The sequence below is a fragment of the Ornithorhynchus anatinus genome, chromosome 17 (genome assembly GCF_004115215.2).
Source record: "Ornithorhynchus anatinus isolate Pmale09 chromosome 17, mOrnAna1.pri.v4, whole genome shotgun sequence".
In the NCBI taxonomy this organism is placed as follows: domain Eukaryota; kingdom Metazoa; phylum Chordata; class Mammalia; order Monotremata; family Ornithorhynchidae; genus Ornithorhynchus; species Ornithorhynchus anatinus.
The window spans coordinates 9,493,410-9,519,625 of record NC_041744.1 but is presented as its reverse complement, the minus strand read 5'-3'; the positions used below and the strand labels follow the sequence as shown (position 1 = coordinate 9,519,625).

The 26,216-nt window shown below is 53.9% G+C and overlaps 1 protein-coding gene across 1 annotated transcript; it reads left to right on the top strand.

Moving 5' to 3' along the window:
* Nucleotides 1–570: 570 nt before the first annotated feature.
* On the top strand, nt 571–25,144 carry SLC13A2 (solute carrier family 13 member 2). The gene is made up of 12 exons (XM_029081634.2): nt 571–713; nt 13,096–13,224; nt 13,880–14,016; nt 14,153–14,364; nt 15,449–15,650; nt 16,368–16,490; nt 17,782–18,000; nt 19,319–19,428; nt 20,287–20,408; nt 21,352–21,513; nt 23,227–23,364; nt 24,015–25,144. The coding sequence occupies exons 1-12, from the start codon at nt 612–614 to the stop codon at nt 24,174–24,176; spliced, it is 1,818 nt and encodes a 605-aa protein (XP_028937467.1). The 5' UTR covers nt 571–611; the 3' UTR covers nt 24,177–25,144.
* Nucleotides 25,145–26,216: the final 1,072 nt, after the last annotated feature.

The following is a 26,216-nucleotide window of genomic DNA, read 5'->3' as shown; positions in this document are numbered from 1 at the left end:
AAGTGAAATGACTTGCCCACAGTCACCCAGCTGACAAGTGGCAGCGCTGGGATTCAAACCCATGACCTCTGACTCCCAAGCCTGTGCTCTTTCCACTGAGCCACGCTGCTTCGTATTTGTTAAGTGCTTATTATGTGCCAAGCACTAGTCTAAGCAGTGGGGTAGATACAAGACAATCAGGTTGGACACAGTCCCTGTCCCACGTGGGGCTCATAGTCTCAATCCCCATTTTACAGATGAGGTAACTGAGGCACAGAGAAGAGAAGTGACTTGCCCCCGATCACACATGCCCAAACTCATTCCGGGACCCACTATTTCCCCGGCCCTGCTGGGAAAAAAAGATGGGGAAAAACACCTGTTGGGTGTCCAAAGAGTTAATCCCAAACCACTCACCGACAACCCCAAAGCTTTTTTTTTTTCTTTTCAAAGTCTTTGAGACCTGCCCTTCTTTCCTGTCTCCTCCTCCTTTCCTCCTCTGTACACTCTCACCTCGGTAATGCCAAAAACAACACCCTGATTGCCAGAGTCAATGGTTAACACTTTGCGCCCTTTATATACTCCCCCAGATCAGCTCCGGGATCTGTTGGGTCCCCGGCTCTCTCTCCAGGACCATGGCTGGGGCCTGGAAATCTGTCACTGCCTATTGGAATTACCTGTTCGTCATCCTGGTGCCACTTCTCCTATTACCCTTGCCACTCGTCGTGCCCACCAAGGTAGGAATCTCTGGCCTCCTCTTGCTTTCCCGGCTTGGGACAAGACCCTCCCTTCAAGGCTCAAGACCCTCCCTTAAACTCACACCCCCTCCAAAAGCCACATCCCCCACTAAACCTTTTTATTCTTGCTTCCCTTCTGCATCGTCTCTGCCCTTGGATCCGCGATTTGGCAGCATCTGATATTTAATAACCCTCAACCCCACAGCACTTGTGTACCTATCTTTAAATTATATATTATAAATGACTTATGGCTTGGGACAAGACCCTCCCTTCAAGCTCAAGACCCTCCCTTAAACTCACGCCCCCTCCAAAAGCCACATCCTCGACTAAACCCTCTTATTCTCGCTTCCCTTCTGCCTCGTCTCTGCCCTCGGATCCGCGATTTGGCAGCATCTGATATTTAATAACCCTCAACCCCACAGCAGTTGTGTACATATCTTTAAATTATATATTATAAATGACTTATCTATATTCGTGTCCATCCCCCCCTAGATTGTAAACTCTTCATAGACAGGGAACACGCCACTCACTCTGTTGTGTACTCTCCCAGGCGCTTACTACAGTGCTCTGCCCGAAGTCAGCGCTCAGTAAATATCATTGATTGGTTGATCTCCCCCAACCGGATTTCTGGAGTGACGGGGGTGGGCATCATCTTGATGGTGGGGTCCTCTGGGAGAGGTGCCGAGTCAGAGGGAGGGGGACCAGGTGGGTGAGGGGCGGTGGGGGAAAGAAGGGGTTCGGGCCTGTTACCCCCATCTCCAGCCTAGAGAGATGACCTCCTGAAGGGCCAAATTCGCCCTTAATCTTGGGAGCCTAAATGGTAGGATGGGGACCTGAGTCGATCTCAAAGGTGTTTGCTGTGTGCAAAGCATTGTACTAAGCGCTTCGGGAAAAACACTACAACACAGTTTTGGGTAGACACATTCCCCGTGCCTAAGGAATTTAACAGAGTAGAACGGAAGAGTAAAGGTTAAGACTTAAAGGGAAGGAGATTGGATGTTTATCACCCGTTAATTGCTTTTGAGGAAACACTAAGAAGCAGAGGGGCTTAGTGGAAAGAAAACTACAGGGCTGGGAGTCAAGAGACCTGGGTTCTCTAATCCTGGCTCCGCCAGCCCGCCTGCTGTATGACCTTGGACAAGTCACTTCACTGCTCTTTAATCTCACTTTCCTCGTCTGTAGGCTTTGGAGTCAGAGGTCATGAGTTCGAATCCCAGCTCTGCCACTTGTCAGCTGTGTGACTGTGGGCAAGTCACTTAACTTCTCTGTGGCCCAGTTACCTCATCTGTAAAATGGGGATTAAGACTGTGAGCTGTCTACCCCAGCGCTTAGAACAGTGCTTTGCACATAGTAAGCACTTAACAAATACCAACATTATTATTATTATTATAATGGTATTTGCTAAAGGCTTACTATATGTCAAGCAGTGTTCTAAGATCTGGGGTAGATACAAATTAATCATGTTGGACACATTCCCCATCCCACTCGGACCTCCTAATCTTTGTAATATGGAAAAGAAGTATTCAATGCCCATTTTTCAGTTGAGGAAACTGAGGCAAGCGATGTTAAGTGAAATGTTTAAATTCCTGCTCCAGAGTGAGCCCCATGTGGACCAGAAACTGTGCCTGGTCTGCTGGCCCTGTGTTTATCCCAGCGCTTGGCTCAGAGGAAGCACTTAATAAAGACCACCATTATTAGTGATAATGATTGCTTGTCAATAACGGCAGACGGATGGGGAGGACAGCTCTCAGCTCACCAGACTGCTGGAGAAGTAAGCTATGTGAGGGCAACCCCCCGGTACAAGTCACTTCACTGCTCTTTAATCTCACTTTCCTCATCTGTAGGTAATAATGATGGTATTTGCTAAAGGCTTACTATGTGCCAAGCAGTGTTCTAAGATCTGGGGTAGATACAAATTAATCATGTTGGACACATTCCCTGTCCCATTCGGACTTCCTAAGCTATATAATACGGAAAAGAAGTATTCAATGCCCACTTTTCAGTTGAGGAAACTGAGGCAAGAGATGTTAAGTGAAATCTTTAAATTCCTGCTCCGGAAAGTGAGCCCATGTGGACCAGAAACTGTGCCTGGTCTGCTGGCCTTGTGTCTACCCCAGCGCTTGGCTCAAAGGAAGCGCTTAATAAAGACCACCATTATTAGGGATAATGATTGCTTGTCAATAACGACGGACGGGGAGGACAGCTCTCAGCTCACCAGACTGCTGGAGAAGTAAGCTATGTGAGGGCAACCCCTGGGTATCAGGGCAGGGTGTGGGGGGGGGGCAGATTGGCATAGTGGCTGCCCCGCTGGGGTCCGGAGATAGACTGGATGACTCTGCCTGTCGCTTTAAGGAGGTTAACGGCCCCGTTCCAGGGGACTAAGTCTGCCCTGAGCTTGGGGTGATAGCGTGCAACCTGGCAGTAGGAGAGGCAGCCCAGGATAAGCAAGATTCCTGGGCCTCGCTGAGCTCCGGACCGTGGACCCCCTATCACCCCTGTCTCGCCGTCCCGTGCTAGATGTCTCTGCAGGCGGGGAATGTGTCTGTTTATTGTTGTACTGTACTCTCCCAAACTCTTAGTACAGTGCTCTGCACACAGTAAGCGCTCAATAAATACGACTGAATTCCTTTTAAACCCAAGGGAAAACTGAGGGAGGCCACCTGGTATTCATTCATTCATTCAGTCGTATTTATTGAGCGCTTAGTATGTGCGGAGCACTGTCCTAAGCGCTTGGAATGTACAATTCGGCAACAGATAGAGGCCTCCCGGGTTCCCCCGAAGGCCCATTTTGGGTACTTAGAGCGAACAATTCCGAGATAAGGGACACTCCCCGAGCATTGAAGTCTGGGGCTTGGGCTTTAGAGGACCATAAAGTGGGAACTCTAGGTGCTAATAGTAATCATCATTGTGGTATTTGTTAAGTGCTGACTATAGGCCAATTACTGGGCTAGACGTAGTCCAGTCCAGGTCCCTCCCCGGGGGCTCAGTCTTAGGGAGAGAGAGAACAAGGATTTTGCCCCCATTTTACTCACCCAACGTCATACAGCAGGTCTCACGATGCCCAGGCGTGTGCTCTTTCCACGCCGATTCTCGGTGTTAACAAACATCACGGCTTCGGGAGGAGCACGGGAAGGGGAGTCAGAGGACGTGGGTCCTAATCTTCACTTCCCTACTTCCTGTAAGTCACTTCACTTCTCTGGGCCTCAGTTTCCTCACCTGCAAAATAAGAATTCAATACCTGTACTCCTACTTAGACTGTGAGCCCTGGTTGGGCTCTTGAATCTAACTCAGTACTTAGTACGGTGCCTATTGCAGAGTAAATGCTTAACAAATGTTATCATCACTATTATCATTATTTTAATAATAGTGATAATAATGATAAAGATCAATGCTATCTCACTCGGCCAGTTTTCACACTGTCGTCAGGCCAACAACTAGAACCTTCCAGGTCTTCTCAGGGAGGGAGAAATGTCTCAAGCTGGAACTCATAGGATCTTAAGATCAGGTCATCTGTGCCCCATCCACGCTCCTGGCCCAGGGTGTGGAAGAGTCCTGGCCATCCAGAGCTTCCTGACGCCCCAGGAGCTACGATCCGGAGGTCTGCCAGTGGAGACCGCTTGGGTGATGCCATCTGGCCCAACCCCCTTCCTGGCAAATATGCGGCACAGGGAAAAGGGCACCGAGTTTAGGCCCCGGGGAGCTTGAGGCTGCCCCCGAGCACTGAGAGTCTGCCATCGTTTTGGGGTGGCCTCGGGGTCCCACTCTGGGCTGCTGGCACCCAGAGCTTGCTGGCCAAGTTGACTCCCTGTTCGGAGTTGAGCTGAAGCAGGACCTCCTCACCTTACCGCACCGTGGCTCAGTGGAAAGAGCCCGGGCTTGGGAGTCAGAGATCATGGGTTTGAATGCTGGCTCTGCCACTTGTCAGCTGTGGGCAAGTCACTTCACTTCTCTGTGCCTCAGCGACCTCATCTGTAAAATGGGGATGAAGACTGTGAGCCTCCCGTGAGATACCCTGATGACCCTGTATCTACCTCAGTGCTTAAAACAGTGCTCTGCACATAGCGCTTAACAAATACCAACATTATTATTATTATTATTGCCTTGGGTCTACCCAGAATGGTCCAGGATCCCCTGAAGCCCACAGGTGATCATTCTGCAACATCCCAACACCACCCTGAGGATACCATGAGGAGAGAGGCTGCCTGACCTGGAGTCACAGTGGTTCCCTGCCCCCCTCCCCAAGCCACCATGGAGTCTGTGGAGGGCTGATGGGGTCCCCGCCAGCTAAAACTCACCTGGCGGCATAACCGGTGCCTGTTGAGTCCTTACTGTATGCCAAGCACTCTGGTAAGCACTGGGATCAAAAGAATGCAATCTGATCAGGCACCATCCCCGTCCTCATAATCTTGGGGAGGGAGAACAGGTATTTAAGCCTCACTATACACATGAGGAAATTGAGGCACAGAGAGGTACAGTGACTTGTCTGACGTCACACTGCAAACAAGTGGTGGAGCCGGGATTAGCACCCATAGTCATGTGCTCCTTCCACTAGGCCACACTGCTCCAAATCTTTAGGATGGGCTGATCTCATCACTCTTGCCACTCACACCCCTCTCATAGCTGGGCTCCGGTTCCACTTTGCTCCACTGCTGTTGCCTTTCATGGCCATCTCCATTCTCCCCCCACCTCCCGCATCCTTTCAGCTCCAGCAGGGTGAAAGTGGGGACACAGAGCTCAAGACTGGTCCTTTTCTTCTCCTCGGAAGAGGCCCTAACCCCACACCCTTTTGATTCACAGTAGAATGCCGGGCAACTGGTTCTGGTATGGTAGTGTAAACACGATATTTCCTCTTCACTTGAAATCCCCATGGCAGCCCTAATCCTAGTCTCCAGGAGCCTACGAAGTATGGCAGGTGGGCAAAAGCATTAGACTAACATTTCCCCCTTGGATATCTCCCACTTTTCTTCCTGGAGTCTCTAACTCTCCCCACAGACTATCATCCCACTCAACCCCTGCCCGGAAGGAGAGCTTAGCCTCTTCTCGGACTAGATGGGGGAAAGCGAAGTTAGACCTCAAGACATCAGGTGTCAGGGAGACAGGCATGAGGGATTGGCCCAAAGTAAATTAAGGGCAGACCTGGAAAGCGCTCCAACCCCCATCCAGTGTGTTATCTCCATTCCCCTCTTCCCTAATCGGAGGAACCTCGCCAGTTTTTAGCCATCTAGTTTCCGTCAGGCAAGAGGATGCACTCTTCATCTTTCCCTTGACTACAGTCTTGTTTGCCTTGGCAACAAGGTAGGAGCGATCAATCAAATCATATTTATCGAGCGCTTACTGTGTGCAGAGCGCCGGGCTGGGGAGGGTACAATATAACAGAGTTGGCAGACACGCTCCCTATCTGTCCACAAGGAGTGTACAGTCTAGAGAGTAGAATAAGCTTCTTGGGTTCTAATTTGTCTACTTGCCCTGGATCAATCCATCATTGCTATTTACTGAGTACTTATTGTGCGGAAAACTGTACTAAAAGCTTGGGAGAGTTCAAAACAATAGCGTTGATAGATATCCGACCTCAAGCTTAAAATCTAGTGGAGGAGACACAGTAAAATAAATAAAAAATAAGGAAAACGAGAGTATAAAGAGGAGTGTAATTTATTTTCCCCCAACTGTCATCCAAAGAAAAGCCAGGCGATTTGCAGCCAGGTTCCCCGATCCGTGGACACACTTGGATTTTCTGTAATTCATATCGATTGCTAAATTGTCTAGCTTTTTAATTAGGTTGACCACGCTATGTTATGATCACGTAATCCCCACACAGAATTTGATCGAGACAGAGAAGGTTTCCAAGCTCTGTTCTCTCCCTTCCCCTGGTGCCTCCGTGGCTCACATTAATACAAGAGGTTGGTCTGGATTTGAGGTTTTTAGCCATTTGAGGTAAACCAGAATAACCCCTCAGCCCTCCTGATGGGCGGTAAAACACTGCTTTCTCACTCTTGAGTTCGAGATCGCATTAGGCTGGTATTAGCGGAGACCCCGAGCTGACGTTCATTCTGTGAGGAGGCTTATGTCGGAAACCGCGAAGATGTTTGTTTGATCGTTTTTTATTAGTATTCTTGGGGCAGAGGTGACTCATCAGAGATCATTTCGTCCACGCCCCTGCCTTCAGGTAGAACTGCATCTCCCCAGGCCAAATGATAATATTTACTGAGCACTGATTGAGGGCAGACCACTGTACTAAAGACTTGGGAAAGTTGGACTGTGGCCAACTCAATTATTTTGTATTTACCCCAGCGCTTAGTATGGTACCTCGCGCATAGTATAAGTGCTTAACAAATACCATAAAAGAGAAAGTATGACTGAATTACTAGACTGCATCCCTACCCTCAAGGAACTTACGTTCTAGTGGGGGAGGCAGACACTAAAACTGTCACCTCATCTGTAAAAGGGGGATTAAGATTGTGAGCCCTATGTGAGACGGGGACTGTGTCTACCCCAGTGCTTAGTACGGTGCCTGGCACCTAATAAGCACTCAACAGTCCCATAAAAAATATTTACAGATTGTGAGGAAGAAGGAGACATAGAGAAGTGTATTAATATTAAAGTAATAAGATACATAAGATACTTACAGATGTGTAGAAAAGCTATGAGTGGTTTGGAGTCCACAGGTGTGGGCCAGATGAGACCTGTTCTTATTTGTAAAACCTTCAAGAAATCCTTGTGGATTTTTAAGGCACCGCAGAGAAGATGCGTGTCTCTACTTTTTTCCTGGGTCTCAGGATGGCTCTGGGGGGTTGTGAGTTTGGCAGGAAATGCCATGTGATCTTGGGTACTTCTAAGCACTGAGGTAGATACACGCTAATCAGGTTGGACACAGTCCACGTCCCTCGTGGGGCTCACAGTGTTAATCCCCGTTTTACAGATGAGGTAACTGAGGCACAGAGTAGTTAAGTGACTTGCCCAAGGTCACTCAGCAGACAAGTGACTGATCCAGGATTAGAACCCAGGTCCTTCTACAGTAATAATAATAATAATGGTTTTTGTTAAGCACTTACTATGTACCAAGCCCTGTTGTAGGCACAGGGGTAGATACAAGGTAATCAGGTTGTTCCATGTGGGGCTCACGGTCTTAATCCCCCTTTTCAGATGAGGCAACTGAGACACAGAGAAGTTAGGTGACTGGCCCAAAGTCACACAGTTGATAAGTGGCGGAGCCAGAATTAGAATCCACAACCTCTGACTCCCAGGCCTGTGCTCTATCCCCTAGGCCATGCAGCTTCCCTGGAATCCATTTTCCTGTCTTTTGGAGGGACCACCCCAGGTTCCCAGTGAGCGGAGACACAGCTCTGGGTTTCAAAGGTTACAGAAGAGTTCTCGCACCCTTCTTGGACGGCCATCCAATGATTTAATCAATCAGTGGTATTTATTGAGTGCTTACTGGGTGCAAAACAATGCTGACTGCTTGGGAGAATACAGTACACCCGATTTGGTAGATGTTTTCCCAGCCCGCAGTGAGTTTACGGTCTAAACTGAAACAACCCTCTCTGGTGAGAAGTGGTGGTATTCACAGTGGGGGGTATTAACTGAGCGCCTGCTGGATTCAATACACTGTGGGAAGAGCCTGGGAACACACCACAGAAGCAAGACACGTGTTCCCTGCCCACAAGGAGCTGGCCCTCTGATGGGGCAGACAGACGTGGAAAATCTATAAACGGATTGACCCTTCCACAGACTGGATATCTATAGACGAGCGCTGAGAATGGGAACTTCTTTATGGCTAATAGCCCTTCCTTATGGTTAATAGTCTGGTCTCGGTGAAGAGCGAGATCAGGTGCGCCAGGGTTCTGTCTAAGAGCCCACCTTATCCTTGGAAAGGGTCAAGCCTCTCAGTCACCCCTCCTCTTGGGTTCTGTTCTCTGACTTTCCCCCGATCCCGATCACACAGTCGATAAGTGGCAGAGCCAGAATTAGAATCCACGACCTCTGACTCCCAGGCCTGTGCTCTATCCCCTAGGCCATGCAGCTTCCCTGGAATCCATTTTCCTGTCTTTTGGTGGGACTACCCCAGGTTCCCAGTGAAGTCTCCTTTCCCAGGTGTCCGCGGCCTCTAAGACGTGGAGGTCAGAGCGGGCCCGGGGGTCCAACGCCGGGGGGCTGACCGGGGCCACGGGCAGGGGGAGGGCCCTGGGGCTCCTTCGGGCTGGCATCACGAGGTCGAGCTGTCTTTCCTCAGGGCAGTGCTCCTTTACTGTTGGTCAGTCTGTTATCAGGCCTGACCCCTAGCTCTTCAAGTAAAGCCACATTCCCACGAGTTGGGCCCTCATGCGCAGAGGTTAAACATTGAGCTGAGGGAGGGGTGTAATAAACTAGGACAAGTCCACACTGGAGCCTGACCCTCTGGCCCAGCTAGCTGTCTCCAGAGGTGGTGGTGCTGTCAGCGGCGGCCCCCTGGCCTCTCTGACCATCTTCCGGGGGGGACCGAGCTCTTGTTTTCAGCCATGAAAGCAGGTTTTCAGCTCGGGGAGGCAGCGGGGCCTAGTAGATAGGCCTGGGAGTCAGAAGGACCTGGGTTCTCATCCCAGCTCCGCCACTTGTCTGCTGGGTGACTCAGGAAGTCGTTTAACTTCTCTGTGCCACAGCTCCCTCATCTGTAAAATGGGGATTAAGACGTTCAGCCCATGTGGGCCGTGGGCCGTGTCCAACCTGATTAGCTTGTATCTACCACAGCGCTTAGAACAGTGGCTGGCTTACAGTAAGCGCTTAACGAATGCCATAAAAAAAGGATCAGGAGCTCTGGCAGACTCTTGGATTGGTGCCATCATTCCCTGCGGTCATCTCCTGGGTCTTGCGGGCTGGTGAGCTGGAGGAGGCAGGGGAGCCAAATCAGTTAATCAGTGGTATTTATTGTGCCCTTACTGTTTGCAAAGCACTGTACTTAGCACTTGGGAAGGGACGATAGAGTCCATAGGCAGCGATCCCAGCCCCCGAGGAACTTACAGCCTACAGAAGCCCGGAGGACACTGGCTCTGCCCCGAGGAAGGGGGTTGGCATCCGGGGCCAAAGAAGGAGAGACCAGCACAGCTCACCGTGTACCCACCTCCGGCGAGGGGCACCTCCCCCCGCTCCTGTTTCCATCCGCTGACGGCAGCGGGACCTGGAGGGCCCCCGAGGATTAACAGCTGCGGCCTGGGGGAGGGAAGCGCTGAGCCCAGAGTCCAGGAGGGCCACCACCCGCATGCAGTCCAGAGGACGGTGGACGGGCTGGACGGGGAGGGGGCGAGGGCTCAGCCAATCGGGAACGGGACCGCGCTATCGCCGAGGGGGCGGGAGCCTGCGGAACTGCCGCGTTGGCAGAAGCGCCCCATCCTCAAGGCGAAGCGGGGAAAGGAGGAGGTTGGGAGAGGAGCAGTTCCAGGTCAAGGGCTCCAGGCCTCAGAGGGCACCCGGGACCCTGGCACGGCCACGGGTGGAGGGAGGGAGAGTCCGACAGCAGGTTCAACCAGCTCCTTTCGGTTGCTGTGCCAGCAGCTGGGTCTTCCCAGCCAAGAGCGGGATGGATCGGGGGGGTGGGAGGCGGGACCAGGAACAGAAGCAGCACGGCCTAGTGGACAGAGTGCGGGTCTGGGAGTCGTGAGTTCTAATCTCGGCTCCGCCACCTGTCTGCTGTGTGATCATGGGCAAGTCACTTCTGTGCCTCAGTTCCTCCTCTGTAAAATGGAGATTAAGACTGTGACCCTCATGTGGGACACGGATTGTGCCCAACCTGATTACCTTGCATCTATTCCAGCGCTTAGAGCAGTGCCTGGCATATAATATGCACTTAAATACCCTAATTATTATTATTATCATTAGGAACAGCCCGTTGGCACCACTTTGCTCAGTACTCGTTTGGTCAATCTCTCCCCTTGACGAATCCCCTCCCTGCTGGCCCCACTCCCCTTGCGTCACCAGCCCAGGTCTCGGCCTCCTCAGTGGCGTCACGGGGGCCCGAGTGATGTCAGCCGCCCTCAGACAATGGCGCCGGTCGGGCGCGGCGGCACGGACGGACCGGGAACAAAGGCCCAGCGCGTCCGTGGGCTCCTCGCTCCTGGGGTCCGGTCACTGCCCTTCTCTTCGGCAGGCGGAGCTGACGTTGGCAGCCCAGGGGTGGATCGGGCTCAGGGCTTCAGAGTGGTCCTCTGTCTCTCCTGTGTCACCCAGGCTGCTGGAATTGTCCTGACTGCTCAGGACCCTCCCTGTTTTTTTATGTTTTTTTTAAATGATATTTTTTAAGCACTCACTATGTGTCAAGCACTGTCCTAAGCACTGGGGTAGATACAGGTTAATCAGGCCGGTATAGTCCCTGTCCCACATGGGGTTCTTGGTCTAAATAGGAAGGAGGACGAGTATTGAATCCCCACTTTGCAGTCAAGGAAACTGTGGCATAGAGAAGATAAGTGACTTACCCAAGGTCACAGAGTAGGCAAGGGGCAGAGCCGGGAATAGAACTCAGGTCTTCTGGATCCCAGGTCCGGGTTCTTTCCATTAGACCGTGCTGCTTCCCTGGGTGTTGGGGACCCTTCTCTCCTCAGCTCCAGCTCTGGATGGGGCAGGTTAGGGATGGTAAATCAGTTAATCAATGAAATCAATAAATCACTTTTGATTTTTTCTGTCGCTGGAAGATTCTCAGGCCCCAAACTCAAGCTGCCCACTGCACTCGCTCCCACCCAGACTGAAAGTCTCTCTCTCTGAATAACCCTCAGCTTCTGCACCCTGAGACCCTTTAAAATTCCCAGCCCCTGCTCTTTCCTACCCAGCTCCTGCTTCCTACTTTCCCAGTGTTCTCCAGCCCGGGTTTCTTTCATACAGTCATGGAATCAAAAGGCAGGAAGGTCATTTAGGCCAACCCCCACTGCCCCCCCCCCCCCTTTCCAGCCATGACTTTTATCTAAAATGTTCTCTTCTTCCTAAAACTTGCCCCTCCCATCTCCTCCCCCCTCCCCCCGCGCCTCATAATAATAATGGTAATTAGGGTACTTGTTAAGTGCTTACTAAGTGCCAAGAACTGTCCTTAGCAGTGGGGTAGATACAACTTAATCAGGTTGGACACAGTCCCTGTCCCACATTGGACTCACACTCTTATCCCCATTTTACAGATGAGGTAACGGAGACAAAGGGATGTAAAGTGACTTGCCCAAGGTCACGCAGCAGACATGATTAGAACAAATGACCTTCTTACTCCCAGGTCCATCCCGGGCTCTATCCATTAAACCGCACTGTTCCTCACACTGCCCCGGGCTCTCCAGACCCCAGAAGTGCCCTCCTTTTTGGTTTGGCCACGGATACCAATCCATTCTTTGACTGTCTCCCCGCTTCTAGACTGTGAGCCCGTTGTTGGGTAGCCACTGTCTCTATTTGTTGCCAAATTGTACTTTCCGAGCGCTTAGTACAGTGCTGTGCACACAGTAAGCGCTCAATAAATACAATTGAATGAATTGAATGAATGAATGAATTCTTCTAGGCTGGAAGTTCCTTTTCTAGTCTTGAGAGCTCCTTGTGGGCTGGGAATGCATCCCAAACTCTCAAGTGCTTAGTGAACTGCTTAATTAATTGATTCCCTGGCAACTGGATCCTCTTCCCCAGGCCCTTGGGAGAAGCCTCTTGGATGAGACTGGGGGGTGGACAGGTGGCCGGACAGGACAGACGGAGGCTGGGGTTAGAGAAGCAGCATGGCGCGGTGGATAGAGCACGGGCCTGGGAGTCTAATCCCGGCCCCTCCACTTGTCTGCTATATGAGCGTGGGCAAGTCACTTCACTTCTCTCCAAGAGGCGTTCCCAGACTGAGCTCCTCTTCCCCCTCTACTCCCTCTGCCATCCCCCCTTTACCTCTCCGCAGCTAAAGCCTCATTTTCCCCTTTTCCCTCTGCTCCTCCACCTCTCCCTTCCCATCCCCACAGCACTGTACCCGTCCGCTCAACTGTATATATTTTCGTTACCCTATTTATTTTGTTAATGAATTGTACATCGCCTTGATTCTATTTAGTTGCCATTGTTTTTATGAGATGTTCTTCCCCTTGACGCTGTTTAGTGCCATTGTTCTTGTCCGTCCGTCTCCCCCGATTAGACTGTAAGCCCGTCAAACGGCAGGGACTGTCTCTATCTGTTGCCGACTTGTTCATCCCAAGCGCTTAGTACAGTGCTCTGCACATAGTAAGCGCTCAATAAATACTATTGAATGAATTCTCTGGGCCTCGTCTGGACAATGGGGATTAAGACTGTGAGCCCCAGCTGGGACATCCCGACTACCTTGTATCTACCCCAGCGCTTAGAACAGTGCCTGGTGCTTAGTAAGTGCTTCACAAATATCATCATTATTATTATTATTCTGACCACACTCTCCCCATTGCAGGAAGCCCGATGTGCCTACGTCATCATCATCATGGCCTTGTTCTGGTGCACGGAGGCCCTGCCTCTGGCCGTCACCGCCCTGCTCCCCGTGATCCTCTTCCCTCTCATGGGCATCATGGACTCCGAAGAGGTGAGTGGCCCGCTGGCCACCTGGTGCCACCTTGGGGCCCCGGGCAGCAACGATGTTGTCGGGGGAGGGCTGGCGGGACCCTGGGGATTGAGGCCCCGGTGCCTCTCCATGAGGGTGAAGTCAGCTCCATCCCCCTGCCCTTCTGTTCCTGGAAAGGGCTGCTCACTCCCTGTTCAGCCTCACAGCTCCTCTGCCATCCTGGAAGCCATGCCAGCCACCCCTTTCCTTCCCCAGGGAGGATCCAAGGAGAAAAATCACCCTGCTTCCCCGCTCCGTTAATCCTTCAGGGTCAATGAGTGAGGGGCTGAAACCAAGACCGTGACATAAAATCACCACCGTCATCATAATGATGGTACCAATTCCTCCTATGTGCCCACCTCTGTGCTAAGGGCTGGGATAGACACAAGCTAAGGAGATCGGGCACAATCCCTGTCCTTCGCTTGCCCGCGACCTTACGGTTCAAAAGTACTCCATTTTTGCTAGAAGACAGAGGGATAGCTGGATTCTCGGCTTCCTGGGGCCATCATGGGTCCAGAATCCTAGAAGGCGGATGAGGCTGAGGTCTGGAGCCAGGGGACCTCGGGGAGCAGGTCTGGCTCGGGGTTCGGGGGCGCTGTCCTCTGACCCACCTCTCCGACCTGTCCCGGTCCCGCAGGTGTGCATGGAGTACCTGAAGGACACCAACATGCTCTTCATTGGAGGGCTGCTGGTGGCCACGGCCGTGGAGCACTGGAACCTCCATAAGCGCATCGCCCTGCAGGTCCTGCTCATCATCGGGGTGCGCCCCGCCCTGTGAGTGTAGGCGGCGGGCCGAGACCGGGGGCGGTGGGAGGCGGGCCGGGGCGGGGCGGGAAGACGTCAAGATGAAGCCGGGGCCACCGGCCGCCCCCCGCTGCCCCCCGCTGATCGCTCCTCGTCCATCCTGCAGGCTGATCCTGGGTTTCATGATCGTCACGGCCTTCCTGTCCATGTGGATCAGCAACACGGCCACCACGGCCATGATGGTGCCCATCGCCCATGCGGTGCTGGAGCAGCTCTATAATTCCAACAGCGGGGAGGCCGAAGAGGGAACCGTCAACCACTCTTTCGAGCTCCAGGAGCCTGTAGAACGCACGCCGGAGAAAGAAGCCCCCGTGCAAGGTGATGAGGATTAGAATGAGGGCACCGATGCCCGGGATTCTACCCAATTCAGCCCCCCAGGGTGTCTCCAGGGTGGCGCTTAGAACAGCGTTTGACGAACAGCAAGCGTTTCACAAATGACATTTATAAAAAAGCAAGCTCTCCGCCAGCTCGCCAGGAAAATGGCCAGCCGTCTCTCTGGGGCGTCCCGGTCCTGACGAGCACTTACCAGGTTGTCCCGTGCCAGAGAGGGTGGCGATGGAGGGAGCAGAGGCCGGAGTCAAAGTTGGGGTCAGCGTGGGCAGCACGACCTGGGACGGGTGCGAGCAGGGGGACAGTGGTCTGGGGGAACTGGGGCCCGAAAAGAGGAAGTCGGGGCAGATGGCAGAGGGGCCGGGATGAACCTAGATGGGCGGCAGGCCAACAGGAATCAGCAGAAACAGGCCAGGCCTCAGGAGAGAGAACCTCCCGCGAGGGAGAGACCTAGGATCCATAACTATTAATAATCATGGTGCCTGTTAAGCACTTACTACATACCAGGTGCTGTATTAAGCACTGGGTTAGAGGCCAGGCAATCAGGGTGGACACAGTCCCGGTCTCACCTGGGGCTCACAGTCTCAGTAGGAGGGAGAACAGGTATTTGACAGATGAGGAAACTGAAGCCCAGAGAAGTGACTGGCACAAGGTCTCACAGTAGGCAAGCGGCTGATCTGCAATCAGAACCCCAGCCTTCTGACGCCCAGCCAGGGCCGGGTTCTTGCCACTAGGCCACGCCGCCTCCCCAGAGAGCAGAGAAGTCCTCAGGCCAGCCAAGGTGGCGGCCAGCGAGGACTCAGGCCTCCCCCAGTGGCTGCTGTCCTCCCCACCTCGTCTTTCAGGGCTCTTTCGGCTTTCAGACTCAGGAAACTGGGCAGGAGTTGGTGAGGGGCCGCGGGCCTCCTCAGACTCAACTTGGCTTGACCTCCTTCTCGGTCAGGCAGTCAGTCCATCGTATTTAATGATTGCTCACTGAGGGCGAGCACTGTTCCGAGGACTTGGGAGAGTAGAGCACAACAGTATTCAGACGTATTTCCTGCCCACAATGTGCTCCCACTCTCTTCCCCAGATAATGGCTTCGTGCCGGCCCCCGTCGACCCCAGTTCCCAGCAGCAGGAACCACAGCATTTGCAACGGCGGCAGAAAGAGAAAGAGCACCACCGCTTCTCCCAGGGGATAAGCCTCTGCGTCTGCTACGCCGCCAGCATTGGGGGCATCGCCACGCTAACGGGCACCACGCCCAACCTGGTGCTTCAGGGGCAAATTAACTCGTAAGTATGAGCCACCTCCCCCGTAGCTCCCAGTGGGGGTCCCTGGTCACGTCCCCCCACTTCACTTTCAGGAGCCCACTGGACAATATAATGTCCTAGGACTAAGACGCGCAAGGAAGAGACAGCTCGGGCCTGTCAGGTGTCCAACCCTGCCACGGCAGACTGGCAGGCACCAGGGGCTGTGTTGGGAGGGCATGGTGTGGGTGGCGATTTGGACATCCAATCTATTTTGGCCTCATTAATTTTTGGCTGCCTGCTAAAGATGGTGGCGTGCTCAAATTTCCCATAACTTAGGGGGTCTGCATCCCTTATTGCCTTTCCGTGCCATTTTTCCCATTTTCAACTGGTCAGTCCCCTGTCTGGACTGGACACAGGCACCGGATGCTTTCATTTGGGTTTTTTTCCCATTTTTTAAAAAAGCCCAGCCTCTGTCTTTGAGTTCCAAGGGTCGGGAACCAAATCCATGTTTATGGGGATCTGGGAGGTGAATCCCTCAGAGAGCTTAGCTACTGTTCATTGCAATCTCCGGAGAACAACTGGAGAGGATGAGCCACCCATTTGCAAGTGAAGGGAAGCCTCAGGGCAGAGGATCAAAGCAGGATGGCAAATTCTTTCTCCCTTGGAAAATCCAGTCTCCAGATCCGGGTGCCATTTTTGTGAGAGAGCAAATAGGATGTGTTTTATTGAGGTTCAGTGACACTGTACTCGCCTCCACAGGCTCTTTCCAGACAACCCCAGTGTGGTGAACTTTGCCTCCTGGTTCATCTTTGCCTTCCCCACCATGATCATCCTACTCCTGGTCGCCTGGATCTGGCTTCAGATCCTCTTTCTGGGATTCAAGTAAGCTTCCACACCCTCTCTTCCCTCACCTTTCCCCCCAAAACACACACACTGTGGCCCCTGGAGTTTAGCCCAGGCACGGGGGGGGGGGGCCTGTCTGAGGCAGGAGGAGACTGGCTGGGTTTGGAGCCGAGAGCCCAGGGCAGGGGCAGGGGGCAGTCTGTTTTGAGTTGGCTGGTCATCTACCCACCTCCCATCACTAGTATTCATTAGGCTACTAGGTTGTAAGTTCCCTGAGGGCAGGGATCAAGTCTACCAAGTCCATTGTTTTGTACTTTTATATAACTCCCACATACAGTCCCCACTCCCAGCACCACAGCACTTGTTATTATCAAGTGCCATCGAGTCGTTTTCCATCTATATCGACTCCACGGATATACTTCCTCCAGAACGTCCTGTCCTCTGCCATAATCCGCAACCTTTCTGATGGTTCTTCCGTTATCGTTGTTGCACATATCTGTAATTTATATATTAATATTAACGCCTGCCTCCCCCTCTAATAACAATAATAATGGTGTTGGCATTCGTTAAGCCAAGCGCTATGCGCCAAGCACTGTTCTAAGCGCTGGGGTAGATACCAGCTAATTAGGTTGTCCCACGTGGGGTTCACAGTCTTCATCCCCATTTTACAGATGAGGTAACTGAGGCACAGAGAAGTTAAGCAACTTGCCCAAGGTCATACAGCTGATAAGTGGCGGAGCCGGGATTAGAACCCATGACCTCTGACTCCCAAACCCTCTAGACAGGAAGCTTATCGTGGTCAGGGGATACGTCGGTTTATTGTTATATTGGGACCTCCCAGGCACTTAGTACGGTGCTTTGCACAAAGTAAGAGCTCAATAAATACGATCGAATGAAAGAATGCCTTCCCAAGCACGTAATACAGCACTCTGCCCTTACTAAGTGCTCGATAAATTCCACTGATTGACTGATCGGTAGATTGAATGCTTACTCTGTGCTGAGTGCTTGAGTACAGCAGAGCAGGTAGACACCACCCCTGCTCTCAGAGCCTACAGTCTAGCGGGGGAGGATGCCAACTTGAGTCCCCAGTGGGCAGGACTGACCTCGGGGTGGGAAGACCTGGACACCCCCAACCTCTGGACCTCTGGGGTGGGGGGCTCCAACCTGAACCAGGAGGGACCGGCCATTCCCCGGGTCCACCAGCAGACTGCCCATCCCACACTGGACCCCTCCCGGCTCCCGGTCCCCAGAGACAAACCCGGTGCTGGAGTGCGGGCCAGGGAGGGAGGCCTCTCCACCAAGGCGGCGGTTTTCCACCTTTCCCCCGCAGTTTCCGGAAGAATTTCAGCTGCGGCGGCAGAGAGCAGGAGAGGGAGCAGGCCGCCTTCCGTGTCATCAGGGAGGAGCAGAGGTCGCTGGGCCCCATGACCTTCGCTGAGGTGGCCGTCACCGTCATCTTCGTCCTGCTGGTGCTGCTGTGGTTCACCCGCGAGCCCGGCTTCATTCCCGGCTGGGGCACCGTGGCCTTCCCCAATGAGATAGGGGAGAGGTGAGAGGCTGGTCCCCCCTCCCCCCGGCCCTCCCACCCGGGGACTCATTGGGGACACAGGGGCAGGGCTGACCCGGGAGCTGGGGCAGGGGTCAGACACAGCTCGCCTCCATTTCCGGACAAGTAGATAGGAGCAGGGACAGCAGGAGCGGCGGGGATTGAGGTTAGACATTAGGAAGAACTTTCTATCTGAGAGACCCTGGGAGAGGTATCTGAAAGCAGTAATTCATCCTGCTCGGTGGGCAGGCGGGAGAGGGATTGGATTGGAGGGCCTTTCAATACAGAAAGACTATTTTTCCTTGAGGCAGAGGGTTGGACAAATAATGGGAGCTGGCTTCCCATGTTCCAAGATTCTTCCGGATTGTTTCCTGAGTAATTATAATAATAACTGGTATTGGTTAAGCACTTACCACGTGCCGAGCACTGTCGTAAACACTACGGTAGATAACGGTATCGGCAGATCAGATTCGGTCCCTATCCCACATGGGGCTTACACTTTAAGGGAGAGGGAGGACAGGTACTCAAGCCCCATTTTACAGAGGAGGAACACGAGGCAAAGAGAAGTGAAGAGACTTGCCCTCGCTCGTGCAGCAAGCAAGCGGCAGAGCTAGGATTAGAATCCAAGTCTCGGGATTCCCAGGCTTGTGTTTTTTCCACTAGGCCGTGCCGCTTTCCTAAATCATCTGATTCTTGTCCTGGGGGCTACCCCACCATCAATCAATCCATGGTATTTATTGAGCGCTTGCCGTATGCAGAGCACTGTTCTAGGTGCTCGAGAGAGTTCGCTAGAATTAGTAGAAACAATCACGGACCTCAAGGAGTTTACAGTCTAATGGGGGAGACAGTTAGGGGAAGCGGCAGAGTAGAGAGTTACATAGGCACTGCAGGGGTGGAGATGGGGTGAGTGTGAAAATGCTTAGCCCACAGACATGTGTGCATAGATTATGCAGTTATTTGGAGCAGATGGGGGTGTGAGGGGAGTTGGGGGTGGGAGGAGGTGGGTGGGGGGTTGTGGAATGAGGAATGAGAATTTAGGCAGGGAAGGGTTTTGGAGGACACGTGATTTTGGCCATGAAGGTAGAGAGCACTGGATACAAAGGGAGAGGGAGTTCCAGGCAGGAAGGAAGGTGTAAGTGAGCAAGGAGTCAACAGCGAGGCGCAGATCCCGACCAGATCCCTGCTCGCGCCCCACTCCCTTGGGGCTCCCCAAGTCTCTACTCCCAGCAGTTCCAGAACTGAGCCAGTGCACGGTGCCGCCTCCCCTCCCCAACGACCCCTGGGTTGAATCCCCCCCCTCCACCCCGCCCTTCCCCTGCAGCATGGCCACTGATGCCACCGTGGCCATCTTCATCGGCATCATCCTGTTCATCGTGCCATCAGAGATCCCGGGCTGTCTGAGTAGTCGGACCCAGAGGGGGCAACAGGAGGGTAAGCAGCTGACTGTCTGGGGTCGGAGGGTGGAGGGCCGGGAGTCACCACCCTGCCAGCCCGGTCTGTTTCTAGCTCAGCCCATCGATCAGTGGTATTTATTAAGTGCTTACCGTGTGCAGAGCACTGTACTGAACACTTGGGAGTCTACAATACGACAGGGATGGAAGACACAAAGAGCTTACAATCTACGGGGGGAGACTGATGAGATTTTCCTTCCTGATGAGGTAAAGCCAGCTTGCTCCTTTGCTGGTCCTCCCAGCACTCTGCGAGAGAGCAGGGCTGGCTGGGCCTGCTCTAATGCTAATAATATAATAATTTAATAATAATGATGATTGTGGCATTTAAGGGCTAAGCACTGTGGTAGATACAATGCAGTCAGATCACAGTCCCTATCCCACAGAACTGGTATTGAATCCCCCAACTGACACATGAGAAAACTGAGGCCCAGAGAAGATAAATGACTTGCCCAAGGTCACACAGCAGACGGGTGGCAGAGCCGGGATGAGAATGTGGGTCTCCGGCCTCCCAGCCCTGGAGCTTTCCATTAGGCCATGCTGCTTCTCCGAGCTTGCTTCCCTGACTAGTTGGGTGGATCTTTAGTGGGACCCAGACCAACAGCCCTACACGTTGAGCCTCCTGATTTTCTTTCCTGGCACGGGGGCACTGGTCCTGGAAGGCTGGTTTCTGTTCTCCTTCCTTAGCTACCGTGGTCCCCTCCCACTGGTCGTTCGAGAGGGGGGAGGCAGGGAACTGCAGTGCTTTACCCAAGTTGGCTCCCAAAGGGTCAGAAGTCCTGCCTGAGAGAGAGGTGGGGGGGCCCGGGAGGGGAGCTTCACTTCTCTTCTCGGTGACCAGGAAGCCAGGAGAAAACCCGGGGTCCCCAAGCGCTGCTCAACTGGAAGACGGTGAACGAAAAGATGCCCTGGAACATCGTGTTTCTGCTGGGCGGGGGCTTCGCCTTGGCCAAGGGCAGCGAGGTGAGTAGCCCCACAGGTGGCCCTGCGTGGGCAGAGCCTCGGCCTGGAGCCGGAGGAACCCGGATGGGGGGAGAAGGAGCGGGTTTCCATTTCGACAGGGAATTTGAAAGGAAGAGGCAGACGGTCAGCTGCCCGAGGTGGTCTGAAGGCAGGGGGATGGACTTCGTGACCTCTCAAGGTCTCTTCCAGGCTAAGGGCCCACATTGCTGGAAGGCTCACAGGCCTGCCTCAGTTTCCACGTTGTATTCCCCACAGCTACCAGGGGATGCTAGATTCACACCCAGAGGCAGTCTTCCCTAGATCAGATGATGACAATTAACTGTTATTGTGTATATTAAGCTCTGTATCGAGCACTGTCCTAAGTCCTGGAGAAGATACAAGCTAATCAGGTCAGACGCAGCGGCTTTCCCACACAGGTCTCACAGTCTGAATAGGAGGAAAAACAGGCTTTTAATCCCCATTTTACAGATGAGGAAACTCAGACCCGGAGAAGTTAAGCAATCTACCCATAGAGCAGGCAAGCGGTGGAGCCGGGAACCCAGTGAACCCGGTGAACCCGGGTCCTCTGATTCCCAGGCCCGGGATTGTTCCTCTAGGCCACGCTGTGCTTCTCAGGGTGGGAAGCTTGCTGGACTCTCCGGGACAGAAACGATTCTTTTAGGGAGGCTCCTCATGCATTCAGGGGCGTCCAGCACCCCGGGCCCTGTAACGGCCCCTGCGGATCTAGGCAGGCATTCCAGCCACGCAATTCAAGGGTTCTATTACAGGCTGGGTAAGTCGCCCGGGCACAGCCCCGGCTCTGCCCCTTGCCCAGGCCCTGCCCCTGCCTGGGGAAGACTCCAGGGCCGCATGACCTGTCCCCGGACCCCTGAGTCTGGAAGCGGGAGTGCTGACCCTCCCTATATTCCCCCCCGCCCCGCCCCCATGCATCTTACACATACAGGTATCTGGCCTGTCGTCCTGGCTGGGATACAAGCTGACACCCCTGCAGAATATCCCCCCACCGGCCATCGCCCTGATCCTGTGTCTCCTCGTGGCCACCTTCACCGAGTGCACCAGTAACGTGGCCACCACCACTCTCTTCCTCCCCATCCTGGCCTCCTTGGTAAGCGCCCCCGCCCCGCCTCCATCCCACCAAGACTTGTCCGCCCTCTCCGGGCTCCCCCAAGTTCCTCTGATGGCTTCTAATAATGATAATGATAATGATGGTATTTGTTAAATGTTTACTAAGTGCCAGGCACTGTACTAAGTGGGGTCGATGGGGTTCACCGTCTAAGGGGACGGGAAGAACAGGTATTAATTTTACACATGCGGAAATCTGAGACAAAAACAAGATAGGTGACTTGTCCATGGTCATGCAGCAGGCCCGTGGCAAGTCTGGGATTTGAACCCAAGTCCCCCAACTTCCAGGCCTGTGCTGTTTCTGGCTGTTTCTGACCTTGTCATTCCCCTCTGGGCTGACTCCCCTGGGTTTCTGTGGCAGGAGAAACTGAGGCCCTTGGCCCTTCTAAGGACTTGTCTTGGTCCAGAGAAGTGGCCAAGCAGCCAGGTCAGCCCATGGCCCCGGCCCCTCTGAGGAGGGCAGGGAGCCTCAGGGGAGTTCCCTCAGGGCTGACCCCCCCACCCCTCGTGTGTAATAATAATAATAATGGTACTTGTATGTGGTTACTATGTGCCAAGCACCGTTCTAAGCTCTGGGGTCAATTCAAGTTAAGCAGGTTGGACACAGTCCTGCACGGGACCCCGTACCCCATTTTACAGATGAGGTTATTGATGCCCAGAGAAGTGAAGTGATTTGCCCAAGGTGATACAGCAGACATGTGGCAGGGCCAAGATTAGCTCCCAGGTTCTTCTGACTCCCAGGCCTGTACTCTATCAACTAAGCCACACTGCTGCTGCGTGACCTTGGGCAAATCACTTCTCTGTGCCTCAGGTACTTCACTGTAAAATGGGGATTGGGACTGTGAGCCCAAAGTGAAAGAGGGACTGTGTCCACCCCAATTTGCTTCTAACCACCCCAGCACTTAGAACAGTGCCTGGCACACAGTAAGTACTTAAATACCATAATAATAATAATAATAATAATGTTGGTATTTGTTAAGCGCTTACTATGTGCCGAGCACTGTCCTAAGCGCTGGGGTAGATACAGGGTAATCAGGTCTGTTTGAGTTGGTGATACCCATCTCATCGCTGTCCCTGGTGATAGGGGATGTGCGTGGTCAGGAAAAACGGACATTTCTGTATATTGGACCAGCTGACCAGCTGTGCCCTAGGGCCTGGTGCAGCTGGATGGCTGCAGGCCTCAGAATGCCAGCCTCCCCATTCTGTCGCTCACCCGCCTGGCCGGGTCAGTTCACGGGGAGAAAGTGCGCACGGCGGAGCTGGCCTCGCTGATCCCGGCCCCCTCCTCCCCTGCCGCCCCCCAGCTCAAAGCAGTCAGACCAGATTTCTCGACCAGATTTCTCAACCGGCTTCCTCCACCCCTTGACGGCAGCCCTGACCCCGTTGCCCTGTGGCATCCGTCGGGCCTTTGAGCACCCGTTTATGGTCTGCCTTGCCCAGCCGGCAGTCCAGGGGTCAGGTCACCGCAGTCAGTCGACTTCAGAGGGAGGGAGTGGAGGCCGAGCGGCGGCCGGGGGCTCTCCCAGGATCATGTGGTGCGTCTGGGACCACCGTCTGACTCAGCTGGGCCGGCCTAGGTGCTGCAGGGGTTGCAGGGGTCTACCATGGAGGAGGAGGGGAGAGCCCCCCGAAGTTGCCCTGCCCGCTATTTTTTGCCTTCCCTGCTCCGCTCACCTCTTCCTCCTCTGATCTGCAGTCCCAAGCCATCTGTCTCAATCCGCTCTACGTCATGCTGCCCTGCACGCTCTCCGCCTCCCTGGCCTTCATGCTGCCCGTGGCCACGCCACCCAACGCCATCGTCTTCTCCTTTGGGCAGCTCAAGGTGTCCGACATGGTGAGCAGACCCTGGCCCGCCTTGCCTTCCCTCTCCCTCGCCACTCCTCCCTGCCCCAGGGCTCTGGGGAAAGTTTCAGGCCCCCGGGGCTTCCGGGGAGCGGGGAGGGTCACGGTGGGGGTAGAGGAGCCAATGTCACCCCGGGGTGAACCCTGCCAGGGAAGCTGACACATGGCGGGGAGCCTGGAGCTCAAATCCGGCCTTCAGTTGAGTCCCGGATCCGGTCAAATCCAGTCAAATCCAGGGACAACTTGGACAGACTTCAGAGGCCATGATTAAAGGGTTGGAAAATATGACCCATATGAAAAGGTCAAAGGATTCGGGGCCGTTTAGCCTGGAGAAGAGAAGGTTGAGGGACACCTTAATAACCGTCTTCCCGTCTGGGAAAGGCTATTATAGGAGGGATCGGCTGTTCTTCTCCCCTGGAGTTAGAAGAAGAAGGAAGGGTTCGTCAGTGCTGCTGCGGGGATACGGGTGATACTTAATAGAGACTTCCTGACTCTCAAGACGGGCTGTGGGTTGGGGTGACATTTACTTCCCCGACTGAAACTGGGGAGCGTTGGGGCAGTTACACATCCTGAGATAGAGGAGTTGGCCCCTAAGGCCGTTCCCCCCAAACCTCACCTTTGCTTTTCTCTCTCTCTGCCTAGGCCAGGGCAGGCTTCCTGTTGAACATCCTCGGAGTGCTGGTAATCTCACTGGCCATCAATAGCTGGGCCTACCCCATCTTCGACCTGGGCTCGTTTCCGGAGTGGGCCGCGATCAACGGTACAAGTGAATGCTTTAACAACGGAACCACCTCGCCCTTGTAGCGTCGAAGCGGGTACCGAGGAGACCCGGCCCCCGGCTCTCTCTGTGCCCTCCTGGCTCTGGCCATGGCGGAGCAGGGGACGGTGCCCTTATCCCCACCCCCGCCCCCATCACCCTGGCCCGCCCGCAGAACCGAAGTCAATGGCGCCGGACATTTTTAGCCCCTCAGTGGGCTGGCACCTGGACTGGGATGTGGGATCCGGACGAGCACCCGCACATCCCAGTCGGCCCAGACGAGAGCCCTGGAGGGAAGGGGGTGCCGGTCGGTTGCCCCAAGAGTGGTCTGCCTGTCTGCTTGCCCGCCTGGCATTTGTTAATGGTGGGGTGGGAGGAGGTGAAAGGCAAGCGGCGGGGGCGGGGGCTAGATGATTTTGTGTTTGTGTGTGTGTGCGCGTGTGCATGTGCACGCCCAACCCAGTGCTCACCATGTATCTGTGTGTTTGGGTTTGAGGAGGGGAGAGTGGCTAGGTTTGTTTGTTTGTGGTGAGTCTGTGGGAACCTCTCAAGGGTCTGAGGGTATTGCGGTGAAGTGCTGGGGTCGTGTGTGTTTGTCTGTGCGGGTGTCTGTACGTGTGTGCCTGAGAGTGGACTGGAGGGGACCCACTGACCTTTGGCCAGCCCACAAAGTGGGGTGGGGGGAGGTGGAGGCATTCGCTCTGCCCGGGCCGCTCCCTGCAGCAAGTGCTCTGGGAGGTCTTGGCGTGACAGGTGTCCTCTGCCCAGCGCCCTCCGCGGGCAGCACTTTGGCCCCCTCTGGATGGCGAGAGACACCACCGGCCCCACCCCCGTCCTTTGCACTGTATTTATTGAAAACTCAGGGGGTCCGGGACCGGACTGGGGGGGGAGCCCGGACGTTCCTCAGGGCCCGGGGGCCGGCCCAGCCCAGGCCTCCAGTGGAGCGACCTCTTCCAAGACCACCGTGGGGCTTGGGGCCTGACGGATTTGTTGAATTAAAAATCTCGATGGATCACCCGGACTCTGAGTGCTTATTCGAGGGGCAGAAGGCTTCCGGGGTCTCGATCTCACTTGCCCGCCCCTTCTACTCTCCAGGGTGGGGGGAAAAACTGGTGTGAGCTTCTGGCCAGACCAGGCCACAGTCCCCTGGAGACCTGGGGAGAGGGAGGGAGGCCAGTGGAGAAGGAAGGATTGAGCCCCCACTGTGCGCAGAGCCCTGAGCTTGGCCACCGGACACCCGCAGCAGAAAGAACACACGGTCCCTGTCCTCAAGGAGCCTACGTTTTAACGGAAGAGAAAGGAGGACGCAAATTTCCCAGTTGACCCTAGGTAAAAGTAAAAATAATAATGGTGGTATTTGTTTAGCACTTACTATGTGCCGGGAACTTGTACTAAGCACTGGGATTGATAGAAGCAAATCAGGTTGGACACAGTCCCTGTCTCACATGGGGCTCGCGGTCTTAAGCCGCATTTTAGATAGCAAATAAATAAGCAGATGCACACAAGATGTCTGAGGTTGGTCACGGAAGGGTTTTTAAGAGGGCTTTGAAGGTGTTGAGGGGGGTGGATTGGCCCACTCTCGAGTGGGAGGAAAGGGGTCCATTGGGTTCAACATGGAAGTTTACTTAACTAACCGACTGATTTGGGACAGTGGAGTGGGAGCTGGGGTGAGGTGAGAGAAGGAACAGGAAGGTAAGAGGGAAGCGGCTGGTGGACTGCCTTGAAACCAACTACTAGGCTTCGTTAGGCCGGAAGGGTCTGGAGAGGTCATCTCATCCACCCCCCTGTCTCCAGACATGCTTAAAGAAGCAAGGTGGCTTAGTGGAAAGAGCCCGGGCTTGGGAGTCAGAGGACGTGGGTTCTCATCCTGGCTCTGCGATCCGTCTGCTGTGTGACCTTGGGCAAGTCACTTAGCTTCTCCGTGCCTCGGTTACTTCATCTTTAAAAGGGGGATTAAGACTGTGAGCCCCACGTGGGACAACCTGATTACCTTGCAACTACCCCAGCGCTTAGAACAGTGCTTGGCACATAGTAAGCGCTTAACAAATACAATTATTATTATTACCTTAGAGGCCCCGACCGACGCC